Source organism: Homarus americanus, unplaced genomic scaffold (genome assembly GCF_018991925.1).
Source record: "Homarus americanus isolate GMGI-L3 unplaced genomic scaffold, GMGI_Hamer_2.0 scaffold32929, whole genome shotgun sequence".
Lineage (NCBI taxonomy): Eukaryota > Metazoa > Arthropoda > Malacostraca > Decapoda > Nephropidae > Homarus > Homarus americanus.
The window spans coordinates 18244442-18258762 of NW_024737097.1; the positions used below are offsets into that span (position 1 = coordinate 18244442).

Below are 14321 nucleotides of genomic sequence, written 5' to 3' on the forward strand. Positions count from 1 at the left end.
CACTTTTTCCCTTCTCCACCACCTTTATTCTTCCTCTCTCACTTACATCTTCAGCTTTATCACTTGCTATCCCTCACCTTTATTCATTTTCCCTCATTTTCATTATTCTCCTTCCCCTTCCTTTTTTCGGTTACCCTTCATTCCGTCTCTATTATCTTTATTATTCCGCTCCCCTCTCCTTCATCTTCATTCGTTCTCCCTCATCTCCTTATTTACCTGCATCTCTTATTCCCAATATCTTCCTTAACATCCTTCTGTCTCTTCTTTCGTTTTTATTCCTCCTCACTAGCTCCTCAGTCCACCCCCGCTTTCACCTCTCCTCTCCCGGCTCTCACCTGGTGCGCGCGTGGGAGAGAGAGGGAGGAGAGCGAGAAGTGAGAGAGGGAGAGTGAGCAAGAGAGAGGGAGAGGACATACGTCACGGCGACTTCTCCCGTATGCCCTGGTGTGTCCCTCGGCGTGTCAGTTTGCGTGCGGCTGTGACCCGCGGTGTGAGTCGGAATCTCCCTCCTCATTGACGCTACCACCACATCGACAGTCTCTCGCGCTGATAGTTGAGAGACTGACTGCCTGACTAACGCATCCTCCTCCCCAATAAAACATCGTTACCATATCTCGTGTAAAATCTCTCGCTGTGGATTCTGTACGTTAATAATACAGTAAGATGTATTAGTGGGTTTATTGTATGTTCCGCGTGTTTGGTGGTGGTGGTGCTGCTCCCTGGTCTCCTCCCGCGGTGGAGTGTCAGTGTAGCGGTCGTGTAGAGAGAGAGAGCAACAGGTGTCAAAAGTGCCGGTCGGGACTTGCTTTCGTTAATACCACTCAGGAGGATTTTCTTTTCGGAGATCGCGGCAGATATTGCGTCTGTGTAAAATGTGAAAGAAAATATTCGTCAATAGATTTATTCATAGTGCGTGTTTAGTGAAATTAAGTGATATATAAAGATGTTAGGTAAAAACTAATATTCTTATGAGGTTGCTATCAGAACATAGTTACTTGTTCGTGTTCTTAAAGGTCTTTGTAATAGTTTTCATTGAAACAAAAATGGGCTAATGTAATTAGTGAATACAGAAACGTGTGTATATGTGATATAGTTTTGTAAACACGGTGATCAGATAGCCTTCTTACCGACTCAAATTGTAGTGTGGTTTCATTACAAACAAATAAGGTCTCGTTCAATTGAATTTTTTATCATTGGTGGAATTTAACCAGTAATATTGTTATACTTTTAACAAATAGTATTGGGACAGAGAGTGAACGGGATAACATGCAACAGGACGTCTGTGACTCAGCCAACACCCGCCAACAAGATGAATGCGCACCAATAAGGACTCGTTGTGTCCTCGGATAGCACCCCTATTCCATGGATCATTCCATTTTGGTACCGGTCCTTTGATTACTGTACCCAAAATCAACGCCTGCTCTTGGTACCTGGAACCATATCTACTGGTTACCAGGTATTCATTTGTGTCCTTACTCACCTGGTATCTTCTGGTAGCTCAGCAGAGGGGTACCTGTTGCTGCTCAACTCGTCCCCCTCAAGATCCATTCACAATTATCTCATTCAGGATCTTCGTGTCTAAGCTTCTCCTCTCCTGCCTTGGGATGGAGGAGATGGAGGACGCTCACCCCCACACCAGATCTAAGGTGAGTTATGTATTGAGAGGATCAACCATATTGAAACTGAAACAATTGAATATTTATCCCCCCAAAAAGATTATCTACAGTACAACTACAGTGATTTCTTTCCTTTTTTTTCATTTACAAAAAATAAGTTGATACCTTAGCCTATATAAAATAACACAGCTAAAAAAACGACTGAAAAACACACCTAAAATGTAATTATTCCTCATCAAACTCATTTCGTAAACAAAGTACATAGTAAGATAGGTTCACATCAGTTCATCCTGTATTACTGCTTAACAAAGAATACCAACTTTTTGGACCAGGTGTTATATCTAGTTCATCGTATTAATAGAAAAAACTTTATTGAAGGGGATCTTAAAATTGAAGGAATGTGAAGATAATTTATAGATACCATAATTAGACGCAACGATATGGGTCAAGACTACCTGAGTTAATCTTTAATGATCAGGAGGAGTTAGTTCCTCTTCATCTTATAACAATAACAACAACATTTTGAAGGTGGGGTAAGAATACGAACTTGAGAGATAACTGAGGATTTTGCTTTTAACGAGAAAACGAAAAAGAGAGAGAAGTTAAACGAAGGAAGGAAAATGTCCTTGAATTAGAGAGAACTAGAAGGGGGACAATTGAGCAAGGAGAAAATTATATTTTCCCTGCAACTTTAGGAGAAAAAAAAGTTGAAATTGGAAGCGAATTTAAAGGGAAACATGAAACTAGGGAAGATAAGGAGGAATTATTAGGGGATAATGATGTACAAGAAGGAATGAAAACTAGGGACTAAAGGAGGAAAGTTAGGGAGGAATTTGGGGGGCAATAATGTAGGGGAAAGATTAAAATTAGGAATAAAAGTACAATAGGGACAGTTTAGGGGAAAAAGCATTTATGGGATGGAATGAAAGTATGGGAAATGGGGAAGAGTTCTGGGGAAGAGATGTATCAAATTGTGATATAAAAGTGAGGGTTAGGGGAAAATTTAGGGGAGGATGTGATGAGTGGGAAAAGACTAGGGGAAACTTGATGCCGCGGATTCTGGGAGGTGGTAGTGTGTGGAATTCACTAGAGCCAACAGGACAAAAGTTTGGGAGGGAGAAGGGGGAACTTTAGGGCCAAATTATTTTAAGGTTTCAAAACAAGGAAGGATGTTGGTTGGGTTGCGTGGTCGGGAGTTACAAGGGAAGTCAGTGTGGGGAAGATAAAGTAGGATTTTTGAACTTTATTTTATTGATATGTATCGATGTGTTGGTTTTATATACTGTAGTGTGATGTGATTATAATCTCTCTCTCTCACTGTATTAACATAATTACTCATTTTCCTCGATTCATATTTCTTTTACTATTCCCCAACCTTTTCTAGTCCTGCTCATTCACGCTTAACCCTGCATATGCCCATATATTAAACACACACACACACACACACACACACACACACAGAATGAGTATGGAGGTGGTTGTGGGTGTCTATATGGTGTGTACATGACTATTAAAGGTGAGTTGGTATATCTTGCAATTTTGGGGGAATGAAAAATTAAGTTTCTTAAAATCTCAGTATATCTGTAGGTCGTCCTAAGCATGCTGAATCAGGATCTGTGTCGAAATGTTGAAATTTTGATAATTAATTGTCCTAATTGACCCTGGAGTAATTGAATATTTTCTTAAATGTGTTCATATGATGGCGGTATTTGGGGAGGGGGGGGATTGTGGGTTTGTTTATATGTTTGGTGTACGTGCGTTTGTATGATTGGGAGGTGTTTGCATGGTTTTGTTTGTATGATTATCAGGTGTATGCTGTTTTTTTTTTGCTTATATGCGAGCCTAGCGAGAGCGTTGGGCAGGTACTGTATGTGTTCGTTGTTTTGGCTTGAGGAAATGTTTAGTGACGTGTATGTGTAGGTTTTATAGTTTGTTTTTAGAGTGTGGTTGAGAGTGTGATTATTGGGATAGGTGTGTTTATGTGATGGCGGGCTGTTTTGAGTGGATTTTCAGAGAGGCTGTGAGTTTTATTATATATATACGTACCCATACAGCAAGTCGCCACCACTCCCCGTAGCGTCTCAGTTCACCTTCAAGATATAAAGATGGATTGACCTGGACTAAAAGTTAAGTTCCAGGCCGCCAAAGAGAAAAACAAGTAAGATAAAATTTATGAAAAAGTGAATACAAATATAAAGAGGAAATCAGATGAAATAATAGAAATTTAAAACAATATTAAGAAATAATTTAGTCAAGATAGAATATCAGATGAATCAGTAGAGAAGAAATGTAAAAAAATAAGATAATAACATAATTAAGAAAATAAGAATTGACTGACTAAGATGAATAAAAAAAGAAATAAGAATAAAAAAAGAGATAATACAAATTTTAAGCATAGATATAAGAAAGAAAACATACAAAAAATAAAATAAAATATGTTGACCGAGAGAGATTGGTAGAGCCCCTTCCCTTGTATCCCAAATGGCAGGAAGCAATTTTTTTTCCATTTTATCTTACAAACTTTACTGTTATGATATGAGAGTGGGCGAACAACCTAAGTATGATCTAATTCGTAACATTCAGCAGCTAGTCCACTCGGAGGTTGTTTCATTATCACCCAACAGCTAAGTGTTTTATTTCACCCTCTCTGGCACGATGCTATAGTCAGTCAGTCCAAGAATAATTGTCTTATATTTCAGCAGGTTGTATAGGTTGCCTCATTCCCTTGGTATAGGATGCTAGTCCACTAAAGCGGTGTTCCATCATCAATCAGCGCATCCAATATTGAACTCATTTTATGGCTGGGTGTATAAGAAAGAAACCCAGGCCTCCAAATGTAGCTGGGAAACGAACCCGTAACCATTCGGAGGCGAGGCAAATTCTGTTTCCACTGAGCTGCCGAGTCACAAGATATTGATTAAGGACTCGGTAATATCTGGTCAAAGCCAAAATTATATTCCTAATTCTGATTCGTCTCTTTGTGGTCATCCTAATTATATTTACATTGAAAACATGAAATTATAAAGTTTGTTACGGTTCTTGCTGAGCTGACGAATTAAACTGATTCTGGTAGATAAGTGAAATTGTCTGCAGTCTTCCTGATTATTTCGAGATCTAGGTTTCATGTCTTGAAATGATAAGAGGTAAAACAAATGAACCGAGGGAAAGAGACAGACAAACAGAAAAAAGGAAGAGATAGATTTTTTTTAATATATTACCTGTAGTAATTAGCAGTAATTGCAACTCTTCTTTCTTAAGATCTAATGAACTGTGACCCACGTTATTAGAAAAGTAATATCAGTCCGGAGTTAAAAATAAAGTAAAGGAGTCTGTGAAAATTTTAGTTTTTTAATTTAGGCTTGGACATTTTTGCCAAGGTCGCTAAAGGTCAGAAGTGATTAACGTGTTGCGTCCGTAATCTTCATATGCAAATTTTGGGCTTGGTCATCCACACACACACACACATATATATATATATATATATATATATATATATATATATATATATATATATATATATATATATATATATATATATATATATATATACATATATATACAGTATAGTGCTTGTATAATTACGTTTGTGGAATACTTTTTTTTTACAAAAAATAAACACCGATTTCCCATTGAGCAGAGTCTGGAAGTCTGGAAGTCATATTTGCTGAGATGTTTATATATTTTTAATTAACGTCACACGAGGAAAAAAAAAGAGATGAACCCTGGATTCAATCTGGCATGGAAGTCGTGTAAGAGGAACTGTGTACCGCATCAGGAGGCTCAAGAAGCATATTTTCCCTGATATATTTGAATGTCAGACACAATAACAGCAGTAATCATAATCTTAATAAAAAAAGCATCAGAAGCAAACAAATAACACAGCAAGATACAAACTCGCTCATGAGAAATACAAACAACATTAAGAGGATCCCCGTGACTAGCAGCCGCGATATACCAGCACAACTCTCACTTGCGACACTTCCAAAGAAAAGTCGCGAAAACACACTGTTGACACCGACAAACAAGACACGACATTTTACCAACTTCGTCTCTCAAATTTCCTGTCACTTAACTACCCTACCAATGTCTCCTTCAACAGAGAGAGAGAGAGGTGAAGGTCTCCCAGGACGTGCTAGACATAGGCACCCTTTAGTTCATATTTGATCTTGTTCTGTGAAGGTCAAGAGCGCTCAGTGGGGATGAGGAAGCGGTAAGAGCGGGAGGGAGTGTGGTGGAGATTAAAAACCTTTGTAAAGAAGCTCAGATGGAGGTGTGCAATCCTATACAGCGGGAGACTATGTGCAATAAAAGAAGGTGCACGATCATATGTATCTGAAGCTTGTATATAAGATGTACGATCCCACATATTCTGAATAATGGACGTAAACACGACTTTTGGGGCAGGGGAGAGACGGGTGTTTTTTACAGCATGATACATTAATGTTGCGTTTCATTTTCGAATTGCAATTTCCACCATTAGTTTAAAAAAATGGCCCCCGAGCATTTGTACTGACTCGTATCTATATTGAATTCATACATTTAAATTGTTAACAATCATGTTGATCGTACTTTTAGGAATCATATCACCGAGTGATGTGATATTTTATTTTGGGTTGTGACTATCGTTGTTTATTTTCAAATACACTATATATATATATATATATATATATATATATATATATATATATATATATATATATATATATATATATATATATATATATATATATATATATATATACAGTATATATACACTCGAGGATATATATCATTATAATTTGAGTACTTTACTATTATTTTCCTTGGAAGTATTTCATGACAAATTAGTTCTCATATGCTGTACATCTAGTGTACTTACAAGGCTGCACTAATTATCAAACTTGTATGTGGAAACTGTATTTTGTGTCATATTGGTTTTTAAGTCTCAGTTTATTAGGGTTAATGTAATAGCGTTGAAATTGCACTCAGACTACACCGATAATGGACATGTTCACTCATTCCACATTAGAAAGGAAGAAAATAATCTAACTCACAAGCCTTTGAGAATTCGGGTGCAGACATCCCCGGCAGGCATACCAGAACGCACGGCGGGGTCCCTCAAGAATTAAACTATGTGCTGGTGCTAAACTCCATCAGGAGCTGGCGGGTGTTGCTCCAGGCCCCACAACCCACCATGTTGTGTCGTGTTCACTGTTCGATTTTTGAGGGCCAATATCTGGCTGACTTAATGCACGAAATCTGGATGGAGCTATTTCACGGTTTTCAGATATTGGTCTTTATGTTATGGTTGAGGTAAGCCATAATCTCCTTTGAGAAGCTCCATTTATGTCAACACTGCTATAAGACGTCCGTAGGTGACTCTTTTGATGATTATAATCAATCAATATATCAGGAAATTAATCAGTTAATTAATAGATAATTCAGTCAATATCTATCTAACAATCTTCCCATCTATCTATCTTATTACATTTATCGATATATGTATGTCTTTTGTTAACTTTAGTCGACTTTTTCCTATATGTGTGGCGGAACAGCGGCAGCAAACCTTCACGAAGATCAATAGCATAAGATAATGAATGAAAAATTGACGTCAAACACTAAAAAAATATTAACTTCATTAAAAGATAATTATCATTCCAGTAACTTGTAATTATATTTCAGTTACACAGTCTTCTAGGTTACAGTAGGTGCTTAACGTACATAAATTCAACACTATTAATTTATCTAGAGCAGTTTTTGATGTGTGGTCAGTACTGTTGGATCTGGTAGAACTGAACACTCACGTCACAAGTTACAGTTGAAGTCGTGGGCACAGTAGCAAGTCATGGGATACCTTCAATAATAATTTGCAGTGTTTGATTACCTAACAGCACAACTAACTACTCATGAAATAAGTTACCGAACACCCCAAGAAATAATTTAATGAACAGCCTACTAATTAATTCATTCCTGTTAGAGTTTTCTGGCGCCAATCAAGTAATATTTCTTCAGAGGACGATTTGTGTCATATACTGTATGTGGCAGAAACGTCTTTTAGTGGGCCAGCGACGACACGAATCTGGAAATGATGGAATATAATTTTCATATTTTCGTGGGAACGGCAGAAAATATATTAATAAAAAAAGATGGGCACAACTTTTATAACGAAAATATAACAGCAATCTCGGCCTTGTGGAGAGGACGAATTTGGAAAGGACGAAAAGCATTTAGGATTTTACAGACAAGGTAAACAAACTCGCGCGCAATTATGGTGACATCACGACAAGCAAATACAGGTTTGGAAAAGATAGTGTTTTTGTTATTGGGTTATGTGCAGCGACAGTGATGAACCAGATAACTTTAGTAGGTATTTTAGGATCTTGTGAAGGAAGGGGAACACCATGGCAGAATAACATCGAATGAGGGGAAAGTCTGTGTTTGTTCTTGATTCTGGCCACCCTGTGTCATAGCAGGTACGGCTCGATAAAAAGAAAAGGCATAAATATTAGTTTTTTCCTTAATACAAATCTGTGAGGTGTATTACGTAGTATATTCTCGCCAATTTTTATTTTATTGTTTTAACTATGACGGGACAGCATCTTTATATAAAGTTTTGGGATTGTTCGTCCGTTGACTCAATTAAATTCTTGAGGGTGTACTGGGCTAAGGTACAAGTTGGTATGTTATAAGATATTTGGCTCAGAATTTGAGTAATATCGATTAGTTATAACAGTGTTTCCCCCTTGTGGGAAGACATAACAGAGGTGACCAGGAATTGGTCATTGACTGCGTCACGCCACTCTTGAAAAAACATTCCTCACGCCCCCCAAAAACACCCAGCAGTCAGTGAGGCAGAGTGAGCATTGGGCCACCCGTTGCGCCCTCAAAAACGACTTTTTCAACAGTTATAACAAAATTATTATACAAATTGAAGTTATACAGACACGAAAACATTATATTGATAAAATCACTCGGGGAAAGGGAAACAATGGAGCACCTTAGCTTTCGTCTTTATTCAAGACATCTTCAGTTGCCTCTGAAGATGTCTTGAATAAAGACGAAAGCTAAGGTGCTCCGTTGTTTCCCTTCCCTCGTGTGATTTTATCAAGATTTATCTTATCCACGTTTTCATTGATCTATGAAAAAAAAAAAAAAAATATATATATATATATATATATATATATATATATATATATATATATATATATATATATATATATATATATATATATATATATATATATATATATATATATATATATATATATATACTGTATATATGTGTGTGTGTGTGTGTGTGTGTGTGTGCACTATAAACATTAACATATGTGATATAAACATAATTCATTGTCTTCGCCAAAAATGACTAGTGAAATACATTTAACATTTGTATTCCCTGTAATAATGAAAATGGTTTTTTTTTCTGTAAAATAATTACGTCACGACATGTATTTACATAAAGGATTTTTTTACGAAAAAAAGATTTATATGAATTTTTGTGTAAATTTTTTGCAAAGGAATTTGGGTAAAGGAATTTTGTTGTTGAACATCCAGGGAGAATGAATTCCTCCTCATTAACTGAAACTATTGGAATGAAGAGATGGAAAAAAAATACACCCTGAGTCACATCTGGCAGAGGCCCACGGTCAAAATTCTCAGAGGATCACAAGAACAACAGTCCTCGTAATGGAACACATAAATATATGCAAGAAGCATTAAATTTAATGCACAAAAATAACTTCAAAATTACATAGCTACTTGACTAAATAAATTCATTTCGCGTTCACTGTTATACGTTCTCTTTACCCCAGTTAATGTCAGTTAGGAGGCAAATTTAACAAAGATATTACACATGAATTTGATAACCTTAAACTGGTATTAATTAAACAAATACTTATAATGCTTCACGGTAATTTTTTTTATATGATTTTTGTGTTTTAGTTAAAATTGATAAGTTTGATGCATTATTATAACACCTGCATGAACCTTTGGATATCTGTACCTGGGAGAACATTCACGCTCACCTGAGGAGGGAAATTGCAGGTATATTCCAGGTGCACACGCAGTAATAGGAGATATACTATCCACGTCGAGATGTACAGGAGGATTTACTTAAGTGAAATCTTTCCCGCTAAAGCAATAAAGTCTCCATTTTTATTTGCATGTATATGAGAGTATGGATGTATATAATATGTATGTATAAGTGGATTTACATATATGTATATGCATGTGTGTATGTATGCATATAAGTGTATGTACAGGTACGTATATGTATGTATGTATGTATGAATGTATGTTCCAGGAATCTCCCAAATCACTTAGCAATTAGACAAGAGGTTTGGGAGAGGAGCGCAGGTCGTGGGAGAGGTGATAGTGGGATGGAAGAGGCGGAGATGGGAAGGTATAGGAGAGAAAGGACACTCAAACATCTCCTAGAATGTGGGAACTGGAAGAGTACCCAATTATCCGGAATTCAGAAGGTAAATTAGTACTCGATTATCCGGAATTTAGGTGAGAGTACTCACTTATCCAGAGTTTAGGTGAAAGAGTACTAAATTTTCCGGAATTTAGGTGAGATAGTACCCAGTTATCCGGAATTCAGAGGAGAGTTTTCAATTACCCGGAATCTAGGTGAAAGAGTACTCAAATATCCGGAATTTAGGAATCAAAAGAATTCACAATTACTGAAATTTAGGAGCTGAAATGGGTACTCATTTATCCGGAATTTACGAGCTGAATGGGAATCAATTATCCGGAAGCTGGGAGTGAGTGAGTTGGGGGGGGGCGCAAAGGCAACTCAATTAAACAAACAGACAATCAAACCACCAATTAGACCTGATCGTTAAATGTACTCCATAATGGCCACCAATCGTTCCTTCTCCTCTCTGGTTAATTGTAGTTGTGACCGTGTTGTGTTTGTGATGGTGTTGTATGTGAAGGTGTTTTTATTGTGTGTGTTTGTGTTTGTGCGTGTGTGACATAAATGTGATGGGTTGGAAGTACAGTACATTTGATATATGATCAATACCTCAAGTGCTCTAAATCAGGTATCATCAGGGTCAAGATCGTCACCAGCACCTTGTACCTGGGATGACCTTTGATTGTTGATACCACATAATCTCTGGTGTGAAGGTTGTACTATGTATGGAGGAAGAGCCTCCAAATCACTAAGCTTGGCCTCATTGATCTGTAGCTGACCTGTGTAATTTCTACTTAAGGCTATGACAAGGCTAAACTCTTCTGGTTGGTGCGTATTGACGGCCTTTTTGTCAAACTATTTTGTAACACGTTTCTCAATATGATGCTTTCGTCTGCGGCCTCGTACTGTACTCGGCGAAGGCTGGTCACTCTAGGAACTGCAAAAATGCAAGAAATACGACACACAGCCAATCAATTGATTCTCAATAGGAAAAACGATCGGCAAAAACGCCCCTCTTGCTGCTGATTGACTAAGCCAGGGGGTGATTGGTTGGCAGAGCTGCCTGGTGGAGAATGATGTGGATCATACGCCCCTTTGTTCCGCCAGGTTTTCATTCTGGCGGCTTCTATCTGGGAGTGTTACCCTTACAGATAAAGGGAATCTCGTGACCAGAAAGACATATATTCACCATTCTGGCCTGTCCAGCACGTGGAGAAGCTTGTGGAAGATCCTGGTAAACATAACTCAAAACCGCCATATTGGATGATACGCCCCTCTGGTACGCAAGGTCTCTTACACACGTTCATCACATTCGCTTCCTGTCATTTGCTCAACAGAGTTGGATCACTGTTTAGCTTTTGTGGTCACTTCTCATTAGAGCTAACGAGTTGTTTACTCAAAGACTAAACTGTGACTTTAAGCTGGCATCAAACTGTTATTTGGGCTGGTAGACAGAGATCAAACGAGATGTAAAGTGGTTCAGTCATCCGTAGCTAGCTGTCAGTTGTATTAAGTGTGTGTGTGTGTGTGTGTGTAATAATAATAATAATAATAATAATAATAATAATAATAACAATAATAATAATAATAATTAACTGTTTATTGAAAAAAGTTCTGCAGCCCGAAGGCTGAAAATATACATTGTACATAAATGACTTATTACATACATTGACGGTGTAACAAAGGCTTTCATTAGAGAAAGGTAAAGGAACAAACAGTGAACATACAGTTTACAGTGGAGGTCACGTAGGTCATGTACAGTGAAGTGTTGAACAGCAGACACGTGGTGTAGTAACTCCCTCACAGATGGTGTTATGAGGGGCATCACGTGGTGTAGTAATTCCCTCACAGATGGTGTTATGAGGGGCTTGACGTGGTGTAGTAATTCCCTCACAGATATCCCTCACAGATGGTGTTATGAGGGCATCACGTGGTGTAGCTCAAGATGGTGATGAGGGGCTTGACGTGGTGTAGTAATTACCTCACAGATGGTGTTATGAGGGGCTTGACGTGGTGTAGTAATTCCCTCACAGATGGTGTAATGAGGGGCATCACGTGGTGTAGTAATTCCCTCACAGATGGTGTTATGAGGGGCTTGACGTGGTGTAGTAATTCCCTCACAGATGGTGTTATGAGGGGCTTGACTTGGTGGTGTGAATGTGTAATTCCTCACAGATGGTGTTATGAGGGGCATCACGTGGTGTAGTAATTCCCTCACAGATGGTGTTATGAGGGGCATCACGTGGTGTAGTAATTCCTACAGATGGTGTTATGAGGGACCTCACGTGGTGTAGTAATTCCCTCACAGATGGTGTTATGAGGGGCATCACGTGGTGTAGTAATTCCCTCACAGATGGTGTTATGAGGGGCATCACGTGGTGTAGTAATTCCCTCACAGATGGTGTTATGAGGGGCTTGACGTGGTGTGTGTGTGTGTGTGTGTGTGTGTGTGGAAGGAAACTGCATAAAAAGAAGAAAAATTTAGACAGTGCGGAACTATTTCTGACGGAAGCGATCGCTCATGTAGACTGACAACTGCCAATCATGCGTTCATTCATATCCGTATTAGTTTCACTCTGATAATAACCATTGCAGTAGCTTGTGGCGGTAGTCTGTACGGGCGATAACTTCCACCAGAGAGCATATTCCGCACTCCCTTTGATCCCTAAGAGGACTTCGTCACACAGGGTTTATGATTTGTACGAGTCAGGCAGTTCTTTCCTACAAGAGTCAGGGTATACTAAATAAAAATTCAATATATTGGCAATTATAAAATGCATCCATCTGAGAAAATTATTAATCCAACTTAGCCAACCATCAGGTCACTGTGATTTTGCTTACCCAATTAACTACCAGTAAATTGTTAAAAATAATGAAGCCTCTTATTTCCGACTGAGGTGTTTGTTTACCCACCAAGCGCAGGTGTCTTTGATCATCGCCACAGCCACCATCATTAAATGTTTTAGATAAACATTGATATTTTCACCGGCCAGGATATTTGTTTACTTATCCAACACAGATGCCTTAGATCATCACGGCTGCAAGTTTCATTATTAAGAAACTAATACAATTACGCATTTTTATCCCATCAAAATATTTGTTTACACATCCAACACAGATACTCTCAGATCACCGCTGGTCTCCCCTCCCTTCACTGTTCCGTAACACTAAGGCATCCCATCCACAGGCTTTAATAGATTTGTATTCCTCTCTTGGGCTCCACCGATTGTGTTAAGGCCTCGGCTGGTCGACTAATTCCGGGCTTGACTAGAAGCCTCCCCCCTCCGGTTCTTTTGGGGGATGGGGGGCGATGAGTATTTTCTGGGGCGCTGACCTCTGATGGTGTTGTATCCTGAGGGGGTTACTGTCGCCTATTTAGGAAGTTACTGGGTAGTAAAATCGGATGAGAGATTATTGATAGTATTTTCGCCTCCTTAGTGGCTGGTAAAGGATGAAATTGAAGATGAGGTTGTCTTTGTTCATCACCGGGAGAGATATTACTTTACAAAAATGGAGAGGCGACCGAGTTGTGAAGATGAAGACAAATAGGGTTTAGTAGTCTGTCAGGGAAAGAGATGCTATTACAGCCTATTAAAGAGGATACTGAGATGTGAAATTGGAAACCAAATTGTTATTAGAGTGTAAGAGATGAAGTGAATGTTCTCATACTCATTTGCTAATCTGAAGTGAAACTAGAGAAGGAAGAATCTTTGATTTGCTTATGAAGAGCATTCCAGCCATGTGTGTGTGACTAGTGGCTCTATAAGCTGTTATGTTAGAGAAATTACAATTGTTAGTTTGTTCGTGGTTAAGATATTATAGTGTGCGTGTGTGTGTGGTCATTAAAATTGTGACATTTTAAAAAAGGTTTGGTTTTAATTAATGAAGGTTATTATCTTTTAGGTGATGACGTGTTTATCCTCGCCATTTTAATTACCTACCAAATTTTAAAGTTACTCAACGTTATTTAAGTTTCTTAGTGTTAATGAAGAAGGGTTGTGTTTGTTTCACTGAGAATGTAAGTATTTCGTTGTTAGTTATCAGGAAGAAAGGCTGTAGGAGTTAAAAAGTGTTCCGTAGTTATGGCGACTCTCATTGGCTGATATAGTAAATTATTTACTTACTAGGAATCCAAAACAGCATTTGCAATGTTCACTGAGGAAATATTTCACCCTTCATGGGAACACGATAATAATTCGCTGTCTCGTATATTTTTCGTCTCTGATTCAACCGGGATAGAGATTTCAGCCCTTGTTATTTACTACTACTACTACTATTTTTTTAAACGTGGCCTCCAGCCTCCCCCA

The 14321-nt window shown here is 38.2% G+C and overlaps 1 protein-coding gene across 1 annotated transcript in view; it reads left to right on the forward strand.

The window, feature by feature from the left end:
• Positions 1 to 489: 489 nt before the first annotated feature.
• Positions 490 to 14321, forward strand: part of LOC121873134 — a 160181-nt gene continuing 146349 nt past the window's right edge. The window contains exon 1 of the mRNA XM_042376449.1: positions 490 to 1646. Within this exon, the coding sequence (XP_042232383.1) occupies positions 1314 to 1646 (333 nt within the window). The 5' untranslated portion in view covers positions 490 to 1313. The remainder of the gene's footprint in view (positions 1647 to 14321) is intronic.